This window comes from Xiphophorus maculatus, chromosome 23 (genome assembly GCF_002775205.1).
Source record: "Xiphophorus maculatus strain JP 163 A chromosome 23, X_maculatus-5.0-male, whole genome shotgun sequence".
NCBI lineage: Eukaryota > Metazoa > Chordata > Actinopteri > Cyprinodontiformes > Poeciliidae > Xiphophorus > Xiphophorus maculatus.
Genome location: NC_036465.1, coordinates 11,279,686 through 11,291,770, shown reverse-complemented (window position 1 = coordinate 11,291,770; position 12,085 = coordinate 11,279,686). Strand labels below are relative to the sequence as shown.

General features: G+C 38.6%; 1 protein-coding gene and 1 long non-coding RNA gene across 2 annotated transcripts; one reads left to right on the top strand and one right to left on the bottom strand.

Annotated features, from left to right (window-relative positions):
* The first annotated feature begins 613 nt into the window (after positions 1-613).
* On the top strand, positions 614-1,736 carry LOC111607090. The gene is made up of 3 exons (XR_002752302.1): positions 614-734; positions 1,143-1,249; positions 1,350-1,736. It is a non-coding gene; the product is annotated as an uncharacterized LOC111607090 (long non-coding RNA).
* Positions 1,737-2,548: 812 nt separating this feature from the next.
* On the bottom strand, positions 2,549-7,765 carry grxcr1 (glutaredoxin and cysteine rich domain containing 1). The gene is made up of 4 exons (XM_005802094.2): positions 7,251-7,765; positions 4,683-4,922; positions 4,538-4,603; positions 2,549-2,949 (listed from the first exon to the last, which is right to left on the bottom strand). Exons 1-4 carry the CDS (start codon positions 7,647-7,649, stop codon positions 2,773-2,775), a joined length of 882 nt encoding a protein of 293 aa, XP_005802151.1. The 5' UTR covers positions 7,650-7,765; the 3' UTR covers positions 2,549-2,772.
* Between the last annotated feature and the right edge of the window lie 4,320 nt (positions 7,766-12,085).

Here is a 12,085-nt window from a genome sequence, read left to right as displayed (position 1 = left end):
TACATGCAGTTAAGATGTGGCTCTAATGCAACCTGTGGAGAACATCACATAATATGCAAGAATTTATTCAAGTCCAGAAATGCTTGCACAATATATTAAATATGAGTTTTCTCATGCTCTATGGTTCTGGGTTCACAGCGGGTTTTCTGTAAGGGTCCCAATCGGTTTTACTCAATTCAACCCATATCAGCAATACAAACACAAAACGCAAAACCTTTTTGGCCAGGTAAGTTGACACTCAGGTTTGTTTGTTTGTTTGTTTTTTAAGCACTCAGCTTTTACCAATATGGGTTGTATTTATGGGACCCTTTCAAGAAGTCCAGGCTTATTCTTAAATTCATGTTAAATCTGCACCTGCAGACTATCAATAATATCTTTGGTTTGTGTGACATTGTCCTCTGCAGATGTTTACATCTTGGGGCCCCTTAAGTCAAATTTCTAGCCTCTCTTTTAGCAGCTCGGGGGCCTGCTTCCTGTTTGAACCCCAGATGGTTGACTGGAATGTAAAGCCATTAGATGGTGCAGTTGTGGGGATGAGAGAGGGGGGCACTAGCCTTTACGCTGACGTCAATAAAAACAGTCATTTCCAACCAGTCTGCGCATTGACCGACCATTCAAAAACATTACGCACAGCACCGCGGCCGGACCACGCTCGATTACTCGACTGAAATAACCTTTTTTTTTTCGCACATCCTTGGAGAGCGGACGCAGTGCGGACGATCCCACCATTGCAGGTTTTTAACCACTGAATGTTGTGTGAACATTTCTGGGTGTTGCGCGTATCATCAGTGTCATGTCTCGTCTTCCCATTCCCAGGTCAGCTCCGCCACTGCCCATCTCGTTTCCGTTCATATCGCCCCATCTTCACACAATACATGCTCATTGAGAGAGAGAGAAAAAAAATAGCAACCGGATCACCAGGTTCATCATATATTAGACGAGCGTCGAGACGCGTCTGCTGATCGCCTCATATATCATCCCATCTCCGGCAACTGAGCGCTCACAATGACGCTTTTATTATTCCTTATATATACATTTTATTTTAGGCTTTTAGAAGTGTGATAGGGGGTGAAAATCCTCGATGCATCTTCCATTTGTGTTTCAACCCCCTCTCCTGTCTTTTCATCTCAATCACCCCACAGATGGGGGCGCACTGAATCTACACAGTTGGAGCCTCAGATTTTCTCCATCACGTCAAGCCTGTGATCACAAAGCCCAGAATCTCATAACCCCTAACAAAACTAAAGCTGTGAGCTTTTTGTAATTATCTTTTTATTGCCAATGAAGAGAACCAGCCTTCAGTAATTAAACTGTTCTAATAATGGTCGCTTATTTGGGTTGAATCGCAGGTGGAAGAGGAGCATCTTGAAGGAGAATCATTTTTGCTGATCACCATCACCCTGCTCTACGCTTTTAGCCTCTTTACGGTGCTGCCTTGTCTAATAATGTTCAAGCAGCATTGTACAGGGCTATGACAGCATAGAGAGCTGATCTGCGCTTCCTCAATAGACCCAACATTTGCTGCCAACCAGAGCCGGCCAGGAGCAGAAGCGAAATCAGCCGCTGCTGCCCCTAAAACCGTTTTACTTGTAATACAGATGATAAGAATCAGTTTATTTGTAAAAACGTGAGTCTGCTTGAAATTCAGGCGATAGTTGTCCCTTTGTAAATGAAGTATCTTAATGTCTGTAAACCTTCTTTGATGACCAAAACTGTATTCCCCCCCCCCCCCCCCCCCCCCCTGCATTCTTCACAAAGTCCATAGTGTGAAAATGTGGGCTTTGTGTTTCCCTTAGTTTTGGGACAGATTGTCTTTTATGCATGATATGTTCAGCAAAAATATAAAACAGTTAATAAAATTAAACATAATGCATTTAAATGTTCTTTATTTTTGCTCGTCATTCATTCTTCCCGCATCTTCAAATAATACCTGGATCAAGAATTCAGGTCGAGAGAGTAGAGCTACAGTCATTCACAAAGACACAAGATCTTGCAAGGCCTAAAAAAACAAGAGAAAATATATTTTTTGAAAGTATTCTTATTTTTGGCATTTAAATACACAAACATTGAGCCTAAACATTATTAGAATGATTTTAGACTAAATTAAGGTTTTTTTGTGTGTGATAAATCAAGACTAAATTCATACAGGGATTTGTATGAAATATGAGCTTCATATTTTAATTGGATTGCCCAAGTGTGTCCAAGCACAACTTGGGCAACAGAGATTATATCAACAAAATCTAGGGCTCATATATTGTTTTTGATGGTTAAGCATTGCATCGACAAGTAACTCTTTGAAGGGTTTTTAATGTTACTGTTTGAATTAATTTCTGTGCTTCCCTGTGAGCAAAGTTCCAGTTTGCTGCCTTCGACTGTCTGAAAATTGAGCCCTTGACTTTCACTGTTTGTCCCGAGTGCCTGTTATCCAACCATGTCTGATATAGGATTAGTGACAAGAGATTTGTTAATTACAACGCCTCCTGACTAACAAGCTTATGTTTCCCAGAGGGCAAGATAGTTCACAACCCTTCAGTGGATGTTTGTTGGGTTTTTTTTGCAAATCAAATATGCTTCAGGGAAATCCAACTGACACGGAGACAATCGGAAAATTTGCAGATTTTATTAGAAATCCCAGTTTTCACAATAATAATGGCCATGGAGAAAGAATCCTGCTGTGTTGTGTTTTACTGGCCGTGTTGCTGTCCATTTCAGGTTCCTGTTTTTTGTCCTGAAGTGGGATGTTTGGTCCCACCAGGCATCACACCGTCTTCACTAGGTGCAGCTAGCACAGGGCTGCAGGCCGTTCTCGTTGCAGGAAGTGCACTTTAGGGCTTTGAAGGAGTCCGTAAAGCAGTTGCGGAACACGGACATCTTGCTGCCATGGCACATTGAGCACGGGATGAAGGCGAAGCCTCCGCAGGTCTGGCACGTCTGGGGATGCTGAACCCTCTGAGAGGCGGAGAAAATGTTGTTTTAGTTTCTGGATAAAGGCTTCAAATGCCAACAGTGCCTATGTTCCATGTGCAAATAAAGTCCAGATTAAAAGAAAAAAAAATGGAACAACTTTTTAACAAGATGTAAGCAAACCTGTGAAAAAATTCTTTAAAATTATCATGTTACTATTTCAAAGGCAGACTTTACATATCTTTTTGCAGGCCACAGTGATTTCATTCAATGCTCATTGTTTATAAATTCAGGCAGATTTTGCAAACTGGACTATCAAATTGTTTGGCTTTCATTTTTAGTTGTTCAAAAGTATTCACACTGTAATTCTTTTCACATTTTGTTACATCACATACTCTAACTTCAAAGAGTGCTTTATTGGGATTTTATTTGATAGAACAAGAAAAGGTTGAAGGAAAAAGGTAGGGCATGTTCTCATTGCCTGTTTGTAATTTGTTTTTCATTTGAATTGAACAAATACATTTTTCTTTTAACAAAGGTGTGTAGACTTTTCTATCCACTCAATGTGGTCACAAAGCTAGCACTTTGCATTGCTTTGAACATACTGTCCCCACTGTAAATAAAGGTAGTGGCTGTATCATCCTGTGGGGAATGATTTTTTTTTAACAGGCACAGGTAATCAAAATACAAAATTCATGGATAGAATACAAAATTCTGCATTCTTCAGAGTATTTGTTTTTAATTGAAAACGGAGTATCCCTTTACTCCATTTCACAATTATGAACCACTTAAGTTTATGTAAATTTGACGAAATGAGAAAAGTTGAAAGGAGTTTATTATTTTCAAGGCCTTCAAAGTATTTTTTTATATATCTCTTCTTAGTTTAACATTTAAAAGTCAGAGTACACTATGATCCTCTCCTCATCCACTACTCAGAAAATGAGTGCATTTCCCAAAATGCCAGTCTCCTATAGTTTCGCAGAATTAACATTCAAAATAGTTTGGTGTTCATGCTTGTAAACACACAATCACCAATGTTTTTGGACAGTTTCAGGCTAATTTTTGCATGCATGACCTTTCAGGGCGGCACCCTTCTAATTGCCCTCAGGGGCTTAAAAAAAAAACTATGACTTAAATGTCATTGTAGTTTTGGATCTAGTTTTGGTTTCTTTTTGGAGGGAATCTGAATTCAAAATTAAAGCAAAGGATGAGAAAGGCCAACCACAGCTGAGGGGGAAGCTGAAATATTTATTTTTAGGGATTATAGTTGACACTATGGAGCCAATTGCATTGTGTAAAATCAAGAAAATAACGGCCCCTGTATTACAGATGCCTGGATATTGATGTGCATGAAATTTTTAGCTCCTTTCCACATGCTTTATTGATGACACAGTGAGTAAGAGGAGCTGATTGTTCCTGTTTGCACTCAATTCACCTCAGTGCTTTGGGACATGAAAATTTTGCTGGTATAATGATTATGCCAATAAATCTCAAAGCAAACAACTGAATTATTTATTGTTTGTCTGCATCAAACTGAAGCGGGGGGAAACACACTTCTGGCTAGTTCATCTATTTGGCCACAATCTATAATTAATCATATAATTTTCAAATCTGGCTGAAGGGGAAACCTAACCTCGATTTTTGTCAGTAGATCTTGCAGCTCTCCTGATTCGTTCATGCCAAGTATTTTCTCAGCACCCTGCAAAACAAGTTCCAAACTATTAGAAGTGCATGAAATCGACGCCTGGAGCTGCTATGAAGCAGTGTGCGGGACCGACCCCAAAGTAGTGTCCGTCAATGAACACGACTGGCAGGGAGGGGGCTTCACCGACACGTCTGCACCGCTCCTCCAAAACTTTCCCGTACTCGTTGTCCAAGGCGATGTTCTTCTCCACAAACTTCACCCTGTGGTTTTGGAAGATCTTCCTGACCAGCTCGCAGCGCTCAAAAGTGGTCCTCACCACACGGAAACTTGTGGTGTAGATCACTATGCGTCCAAACTCGAGTGGTAAATGCACCTGAGAAAAGTCAAAATTGAAAGGTGAGAATGTTACATCATGAGTAAAGTTGAAACTTTGCTTCTTGGCTGCACTGCATTGCGGATTGTGTTACTGTTGTCCTTCTTCCTTCCCCCCAGCTAATTAAAATACAAGTAAAAATGTTGTGCTATGTCAGAAATAAAATGCTTCCTTTGCTGTCCTGAATCTAGTCATGATTGCTGCTTTAGGTTATTTAGAATTGATGAAATTATTTATATTTGCCTGAAGAGTGAACAATATGCTTTTTTTGGAGAATTGTTTTTAAGCTTATTTAAACTCAGGACTCCATAGCTGTGTCTCAAATACATGTATAAGTTGTGAATTAACCTATCAGAGGCTTATAAAGCTATGACGTCATCGTCTGGCTTTATCAATTTGTTAAAAGGTATCATGATCTTCATATGAATAAGTTTTTGAATTTAAAATAAGTACATAAAAAATGTTCTAAAAAAAATCTCTCACTCACTCTGTCACAGTATAAATGCACCTCATTCCAACACAGCAGCATGTCAAATCCATACACCCTTCACCTCCACTGTCACCTTCATTAAATTCTAGTCCTGCAGCAGAAGGAAGTCCAGGTTTGCCTAATTTACATAGAAAAACTCCCTCAACTCCTGTCAAAGATCTTTAGAGTTCATCCCCTTTTCTCCTTGTCAGCAGAGGAGGTAAATAACTTCTCACTGGATCTCAAGACACTTGTATTCTGTTACTTGTTGATCTTGATTTCCAAAATGAATTACAATATTTAATTTCATCCCCAAAGAAAACTTGAGTAATAGTGTAGTTCTTTCCCTCCTTAGCCCAGTAAATCACCTATGACATTGTGTTTGGTTAAAACTGCAGGATATAACTTGCGTTTTAAAAAATATATGTTTTTGACATATTGGTTAAAATTATCATTATGTGGTGATAAGACATAATCTGTGGGGGAAAAAATGGGCAAAAACGGACCTGTATGTGCCCTCAAAAACATTTACAAGTCAGTTTAACAAAATTAATTGAATGCCATTATCCCTGTTTTAAGGTCCTTGGCTATGATTTGACCCAAATGAACTGATTTTCTAACTGGATTTATGATAATTACATATCTACCATCTCTTTAGAATGGGGTTTTCCCCTTTTTGTAAATATGTGTTTGAAGTAAATAATTTGCATTGGGTACTTCGGACTTAGCTGAAGAGTTTCATAACCCTGAATAACTTTTACATTCATATCACATCATTCATTTAGGAAGCACACAGGCTCAGTGTTGCATTGGAGTGACACGCAGCAGACGTGCTGTGATACTAGAAAGCAGTGCTGAATTCATTAACCTGATTAGTTTCTCCTGAAACACTTAATGAAATGGATCATTAATCTTTAATTATTGTATGAGCTCATCTTCGCTTGGGAGCGTTTATTCTGGTTCCACTCCAAAAGCGCTTTTTAAAAGTATTTATACAGCTCCAACTTCAAATTTGTCACTTTACAACCACAAACATCAATACTTTTATTGGATTTTCTTGTGACAGATAAACAGTTACCTGTATTATGACAAACAACAAAATTTAACTAATTTTTGTATTAAACATGACTAAGTCAAAGTTTTTGTAAAACTACCATCAGTTGCTAAAACTTATGCCCACTCTTTATTGTAGCAAAGCTCAAATCAGAGACTTCATGAAGACCATCTGTTTACAGCATCTTTTAGGTTTAACTATATATTCTAAATCGGATTTGATCAGGCCACTCTAACATATTATTATTTTTGTTTTTTTGATTTCATCGCAGTTTTCATTGCCCTGTCCAAACGTGAACCTCCACCTGGATCTCAAACATTTTTCAACCTCTACTACAATTTCTTCCAAGATTGAAAATCCTCCCCACAGCATCATGGTGCTTCCACTATGTTTCACCATGGGGATGATGTGTTCAGTGTGATGCCCTGTGCTAGTTTTCCAATACACATAGAATTTCTCCAGTACAAGGGTTCATAGGTCAATCTTTCTCTCACCTGATCAGCACTTTTATTTAGGAGCATCAGAGTAATAGGGGCCGAATATATTGGTTTGCCCACCATTTTTTATTCCTAAAAAAATGTGAAAGGCACTAAAAGTCACTAAACCGCAACTGTGCACTACTTTCTGTTACTACTACTGTTAGTCCATTATAAAAATAAATGAAATATCATTAATTTTTGAGGTTGTAATTTAGCAACATTTGAATGTTTTTCCCAAGGTACTGCAGCTTCTATATAGAACTCAGAAAGAAAATAGTTTTAAGACCACTAAGGCAATAATGTGATTATGGCCAACCGGTACTTACACCGTCAGGAAGGTTCTCAAAGAGCGCCTGACCTGCGCTGACTTTGTGTTTGACCCCTCGAACTGTCCCGTTTTTGCTGAGAATGTTGACCCTCTTGGTGGTGAACATCCAGTCCTTGGTGGCCCCGGCGTACATGAGCAGCTCATCAGGCTCACTCTCGCTGTCGTCCAGCTCCGAGCCCAGGAATCCGTACAGGTTTCCCTGAAAGTCTCCAGCTGTAGAAGGGGTGCTGGCCCGCTCGGCGTCTGAGCTGCTGGTGCAATCAGAATCCAGGGAGTCTGAGGGCCCCTCATCTTTGAACATCTCCTTCAGGACCCGGCCACTGTTCCCCGAAGCCACACGGAACCTCACCCGCTTCTGTGGCTTCTCCGGTCCTGCCGTCACTACTGTCCCCTCCATTGCAACCTCTCTGCCACGTTACATGGTCCAGCACACTGCAGTTCAGCTCCTTCCCTTTCATTCGGAGGTAAACATTCAGCCCAGACACGGTATTTTGTTTGCCATGGATTAATACCACGTTTAATCCTCGCTGTGTGAAGGGATCTAAACACGACTGGGAGCCAGTAAGCTGCCTTACAGTCACATTGACTCAGCCAGTAAATAATATATGCATTCCTACCATGGTAACCCAGCAGGTATATCTCAAGTAAAGTGATAGTGTTCGTTGAATTATTTATCACAGTTTACAGAGTTTTCACTGAAGCTTTGAACGAAACTATATGTTCTTAAATCAATAGAACAAATAATTAGCTGTCTTGAAAGAAGATTATAAAACAATCTTAGATAATTTGGTGGTGTAAATGCAGCAGTTTTAAATCTTTTACCAATATGAAGCCAACTTCTATTTCCTGCTGCATGACAGACACCTTTAATTTGTCATAGCAATAAAATTGAGGTATTAATCTTACTTTATTGCAAATATTTACTTGTTGAATTTGAGCACAGTTTTGTTGAAAAGTTTATTAGAATTCATCCATCCATTGTCTATACCCACTTATGCATGCAGGGTCGTGGGGGTGCTGGTGTTTCTCTCCAAAGGTCATCGGGTGAGCGGGTCGACCCTGGACAGGTCGCCACAAGACAAACAACTATGCACAAACACGCTGGTGGTGTAGATCACTGTATGTAAGGTAACATTGAAAGATTACATTATCAGTATAGTTACAACTTCACTTATTGGCTGCATTGAATTATGAATTGTGCCACAGAGAATATGCCATCACCATGCAGCAATATCTTGTCATGGGATTTGAACCCCGGACCGTGTTGTTGCAATGCAACAACCTATTTAAATTCAGTAAAGTACTAGTTCACAAAGAATCTAATCTTAAATCACTTTACAAAAATAACAGGTTCATTTCATGTTCAATTATTTAGTGAAGATGTTTAAAATCAAATAAATTGAACTGATTAAAATAAAATGATATACTGTATATATTGATGATCCCCAAAACTTTTGCGAAATGTTTCTGTCCCATTGCGTCTGGTGTAAAAGTAACAACATTTTAGAAAAATAACATGATACTAACAGTCAAACATGGCAGTGGTAGTGTGATGATGTGGGCCTTTTTGAGTGTTCAGGAGCTGGAACCAAAGATGTTATGTTCCTTTTTTTTCTGTCTATAATTAACATTGGTTGTTTGTAACTGCAATAGTTTTTCAAAAACAATTACATTTGATTTGCTGATGAGGTATTGCTCATTATCTTTTGTTAAAAAAAAAGATATTTAATTTATTTGTGAATTTTTACATTTAAAGTAGGAAGTTTTCATTTTCATGTGAAAACTAAAGTGAAGGAAGCTTTTCCTTGTGTCCGAACTTATAACACACAGTAAGGTGATATTCCTCAATAGTATACAACCAAAGGGAGAGTGCAGCTGTTCACTGAGGTTACTGGGGCAAACAGGACTGGGCCATATAAGGTGTCACACAAGCACAATACAGGAGAGCATCTGTATGAAAGCCCATGCTCTGCTCAACAGGTGATGAAGCGAATCCCTGGAGATGTGACATGTCATCTTAGAGCGGTGACAGCTCCTCCTTTTTGTGGCAGCTGATGATTGGACAGTGAGATTTCAGCATTATGGACCCAAACAGAAGGACAAACTCTACAGAGAGTTATATTCCTCACTGGGAATGCGTTTTGAGCTCCTTTATGCGTCATTCTTTGAGACTGATTGGTTGCTGTTCTCGCTGAAATGAGTCAACATTTAGTGTAAGTGTGACTCTAGGTCGCCAACCGGTTCACTGCTATTACAAAATCACTCTATTGACATTTCCTTGTTAATGTGGAAGTTATTTACTTATTTAACAGTATGTAGAATAGATTCATACATGACAACAAATAATTATTGACTTTCTAATTATGGTCTTTCCAGAAAAAATGTTTTCTCTTCATGACATGTTTCAGAAGCAGTCAAGCCACTGTGCAGCTATGGGCAAAAATGAAAACACTGAGGCAGGCTCGTCAAACATCTCGTTTGGCCTCCTGCAGACAGAAAGAGTTTCTTATCTGGAGTTCAGGGAAATGTACCAGGTCCACATTGCATCCAGCAGCCATTTTATCTCGCTTTAACACATTTAGACAAGAGAGCAACCTGAAGAGCTTATCTGCCTGTCCTTCCCATATGTGAGGCTAATATGGCCTCTGAGGCCACCACAGCTGTGGTAATTTAGAGGACAGGGGTTAATGCAGAAACGCTCTTTAATTTTAGTGCTGACTGACAGCTTGACTGTAAACAGAGCAACAAGATGGAGGATTTGGATTTGGACCCATCAGAAGGAAAATTATAATTATCTAAATGTAAGTTGCAATAAATTAGATCTTAAAAAGAAATGAAATGCCCTTAAACTGAACCATAACTTAATCAAATGCATAAGATGTAATCTAATGACTCTAAGGTGACTTCGTGTTTATGAGTAAGCTGCCCATTAAACCTCTTCAACCCTCCCCTGACATCAGGCCAGCGTCCACAAGGGGGCAGAATACAATTCAATCAAAGCTGAACGTTACACCAGCGGCCACTCCCTGCAGAGCTATAGGAAACGAGTGCAAGATGCAGCTGCAGGCCAGAAGGCTGGATCATCATCTTAGTTTAATCAGGCTTGAGGGAAACTGTAATTCATGGCAAAATGGACGATACAGTTATTCAAGAGAACAACATGGATCCACAAAGACAAAAAGGGAAAAAAATATATTCTGTTTCAAGACCTCCAAACTTACCATCATAGGATTTTTAGCTGATATAATCAACTCAGAAAAAAAAATAAAGAAATTGAAATAACTATCTGACAGGTAGTCAACAATTAAATAATAACTAAAATCAGTGATTCATCAATAATCAGTAAATAAAAACATTGCCAGTATTTTTATATAGCACCTGACAAATATATTTATACCTCTTGGAAACGTTCACATTTTGTCCCATTTCACCACAAGCCTTATTGAAATTTATTGATTTCAAATAAAGATCTGAAAAGTGTGTCAGGTGTATTTATTCAGCTTTCTTTATTCTGATGCTCCCAAAATGATTTCATGGCACAACTGCAAACATGCTGGTCCTCACTGATTGACAGGCTGGATAAGAGAATGAATTAGAGAAGTAGTCAAAATCACCAAGTAAAATCAAGTTTATTTGCATAACACATTTCGGCATTTCAAACATTTCAAAGTGCCTAAAACGTAAAACAAAAGAAGAAACACTACATTACAAAATAAAGAGAAGTAATAAGACAAATGCAATTCACACTTAAATTAATTTATCTTAATTTATCATTAGTTGAAGGAAACTCTAAACAAATGTATTTTTAGCATGATTTAGAGGGACTCAGTGTTTCAACAGTTTCATAGTTTTCTGAAAGTTTGTTCCAGATTAGAGGAGCACATAAACTGAAAGCTGATTCTCCGTATTTGGTTCTGATTCTGGGGATGCAGAGACTAGAACCAGAAGACCTGAGCGGTCTGGAAGGTTGATATAGTGACAACAGAATGTTATTGTACTGTGGTACCAAGCCATTCACTGATTTATAAACCATCAAGAGTGTTTTAAAGAAATGAGAACCAAGACAAACTGCTCCCTTGTAGGCACATACATAAAAATAAAAAAATAAAAAAAACTGAAAAAAACTGTAGGACCTGCAGACACCCACAGCTCAGGTTTTTGGAGAAGGTGTTGACTGGACAATTATCTGTTTTTCTTGTAAGAGTGCCTGAATGAAAGCCATTGTTGAAAGAAAGCTATAAAAAACCTCTTTTGCTGTTGCCCCTGGTTACATAGGAGACATACCAAACACGTGGAAGAAGATGTTCGGGTCAGATGAAGCTAAAATTCAAAATTTGATTGCATAAAATACTGTGTGCACTTATGATTGCACATCACCCTGAAAACACAATCCATAAAATACAATATAGTTTGTGATTTGACCAACAATGTGAAATAGTTCAAGTGGCATGAAGGTGCTGTAGCTCAAGCACAAACCAAAAGCTCTGGTATAATTTTAACTGTTGAATAAACCAGTTATCTGGTCTATCTGTTAGTTTAGAAAACATCCCAAATGGTCCCTTGCAAAAGAAGTCTATTTCTAAGGGGTTGCATATCCTCTCTCTGCACCTTAGAAGAATCTTTCAGTGTAAAAACACACTCAGAAGCAGAAGGGAAAACAGAAATGATGACATGTCATGTACTCTTTTTAGAAGCTGAGTTTCATCTTTGTGATTGGTAGTTTAGTCTTTACTTTAAATAAGCTCTCAGTTTTATTTCATGCCACTAAAGAAAAAAAAGCCTTGTGCATAATTCTCTGAAAGCAGATTGAAAATCCATCTAAGTATGGATGCT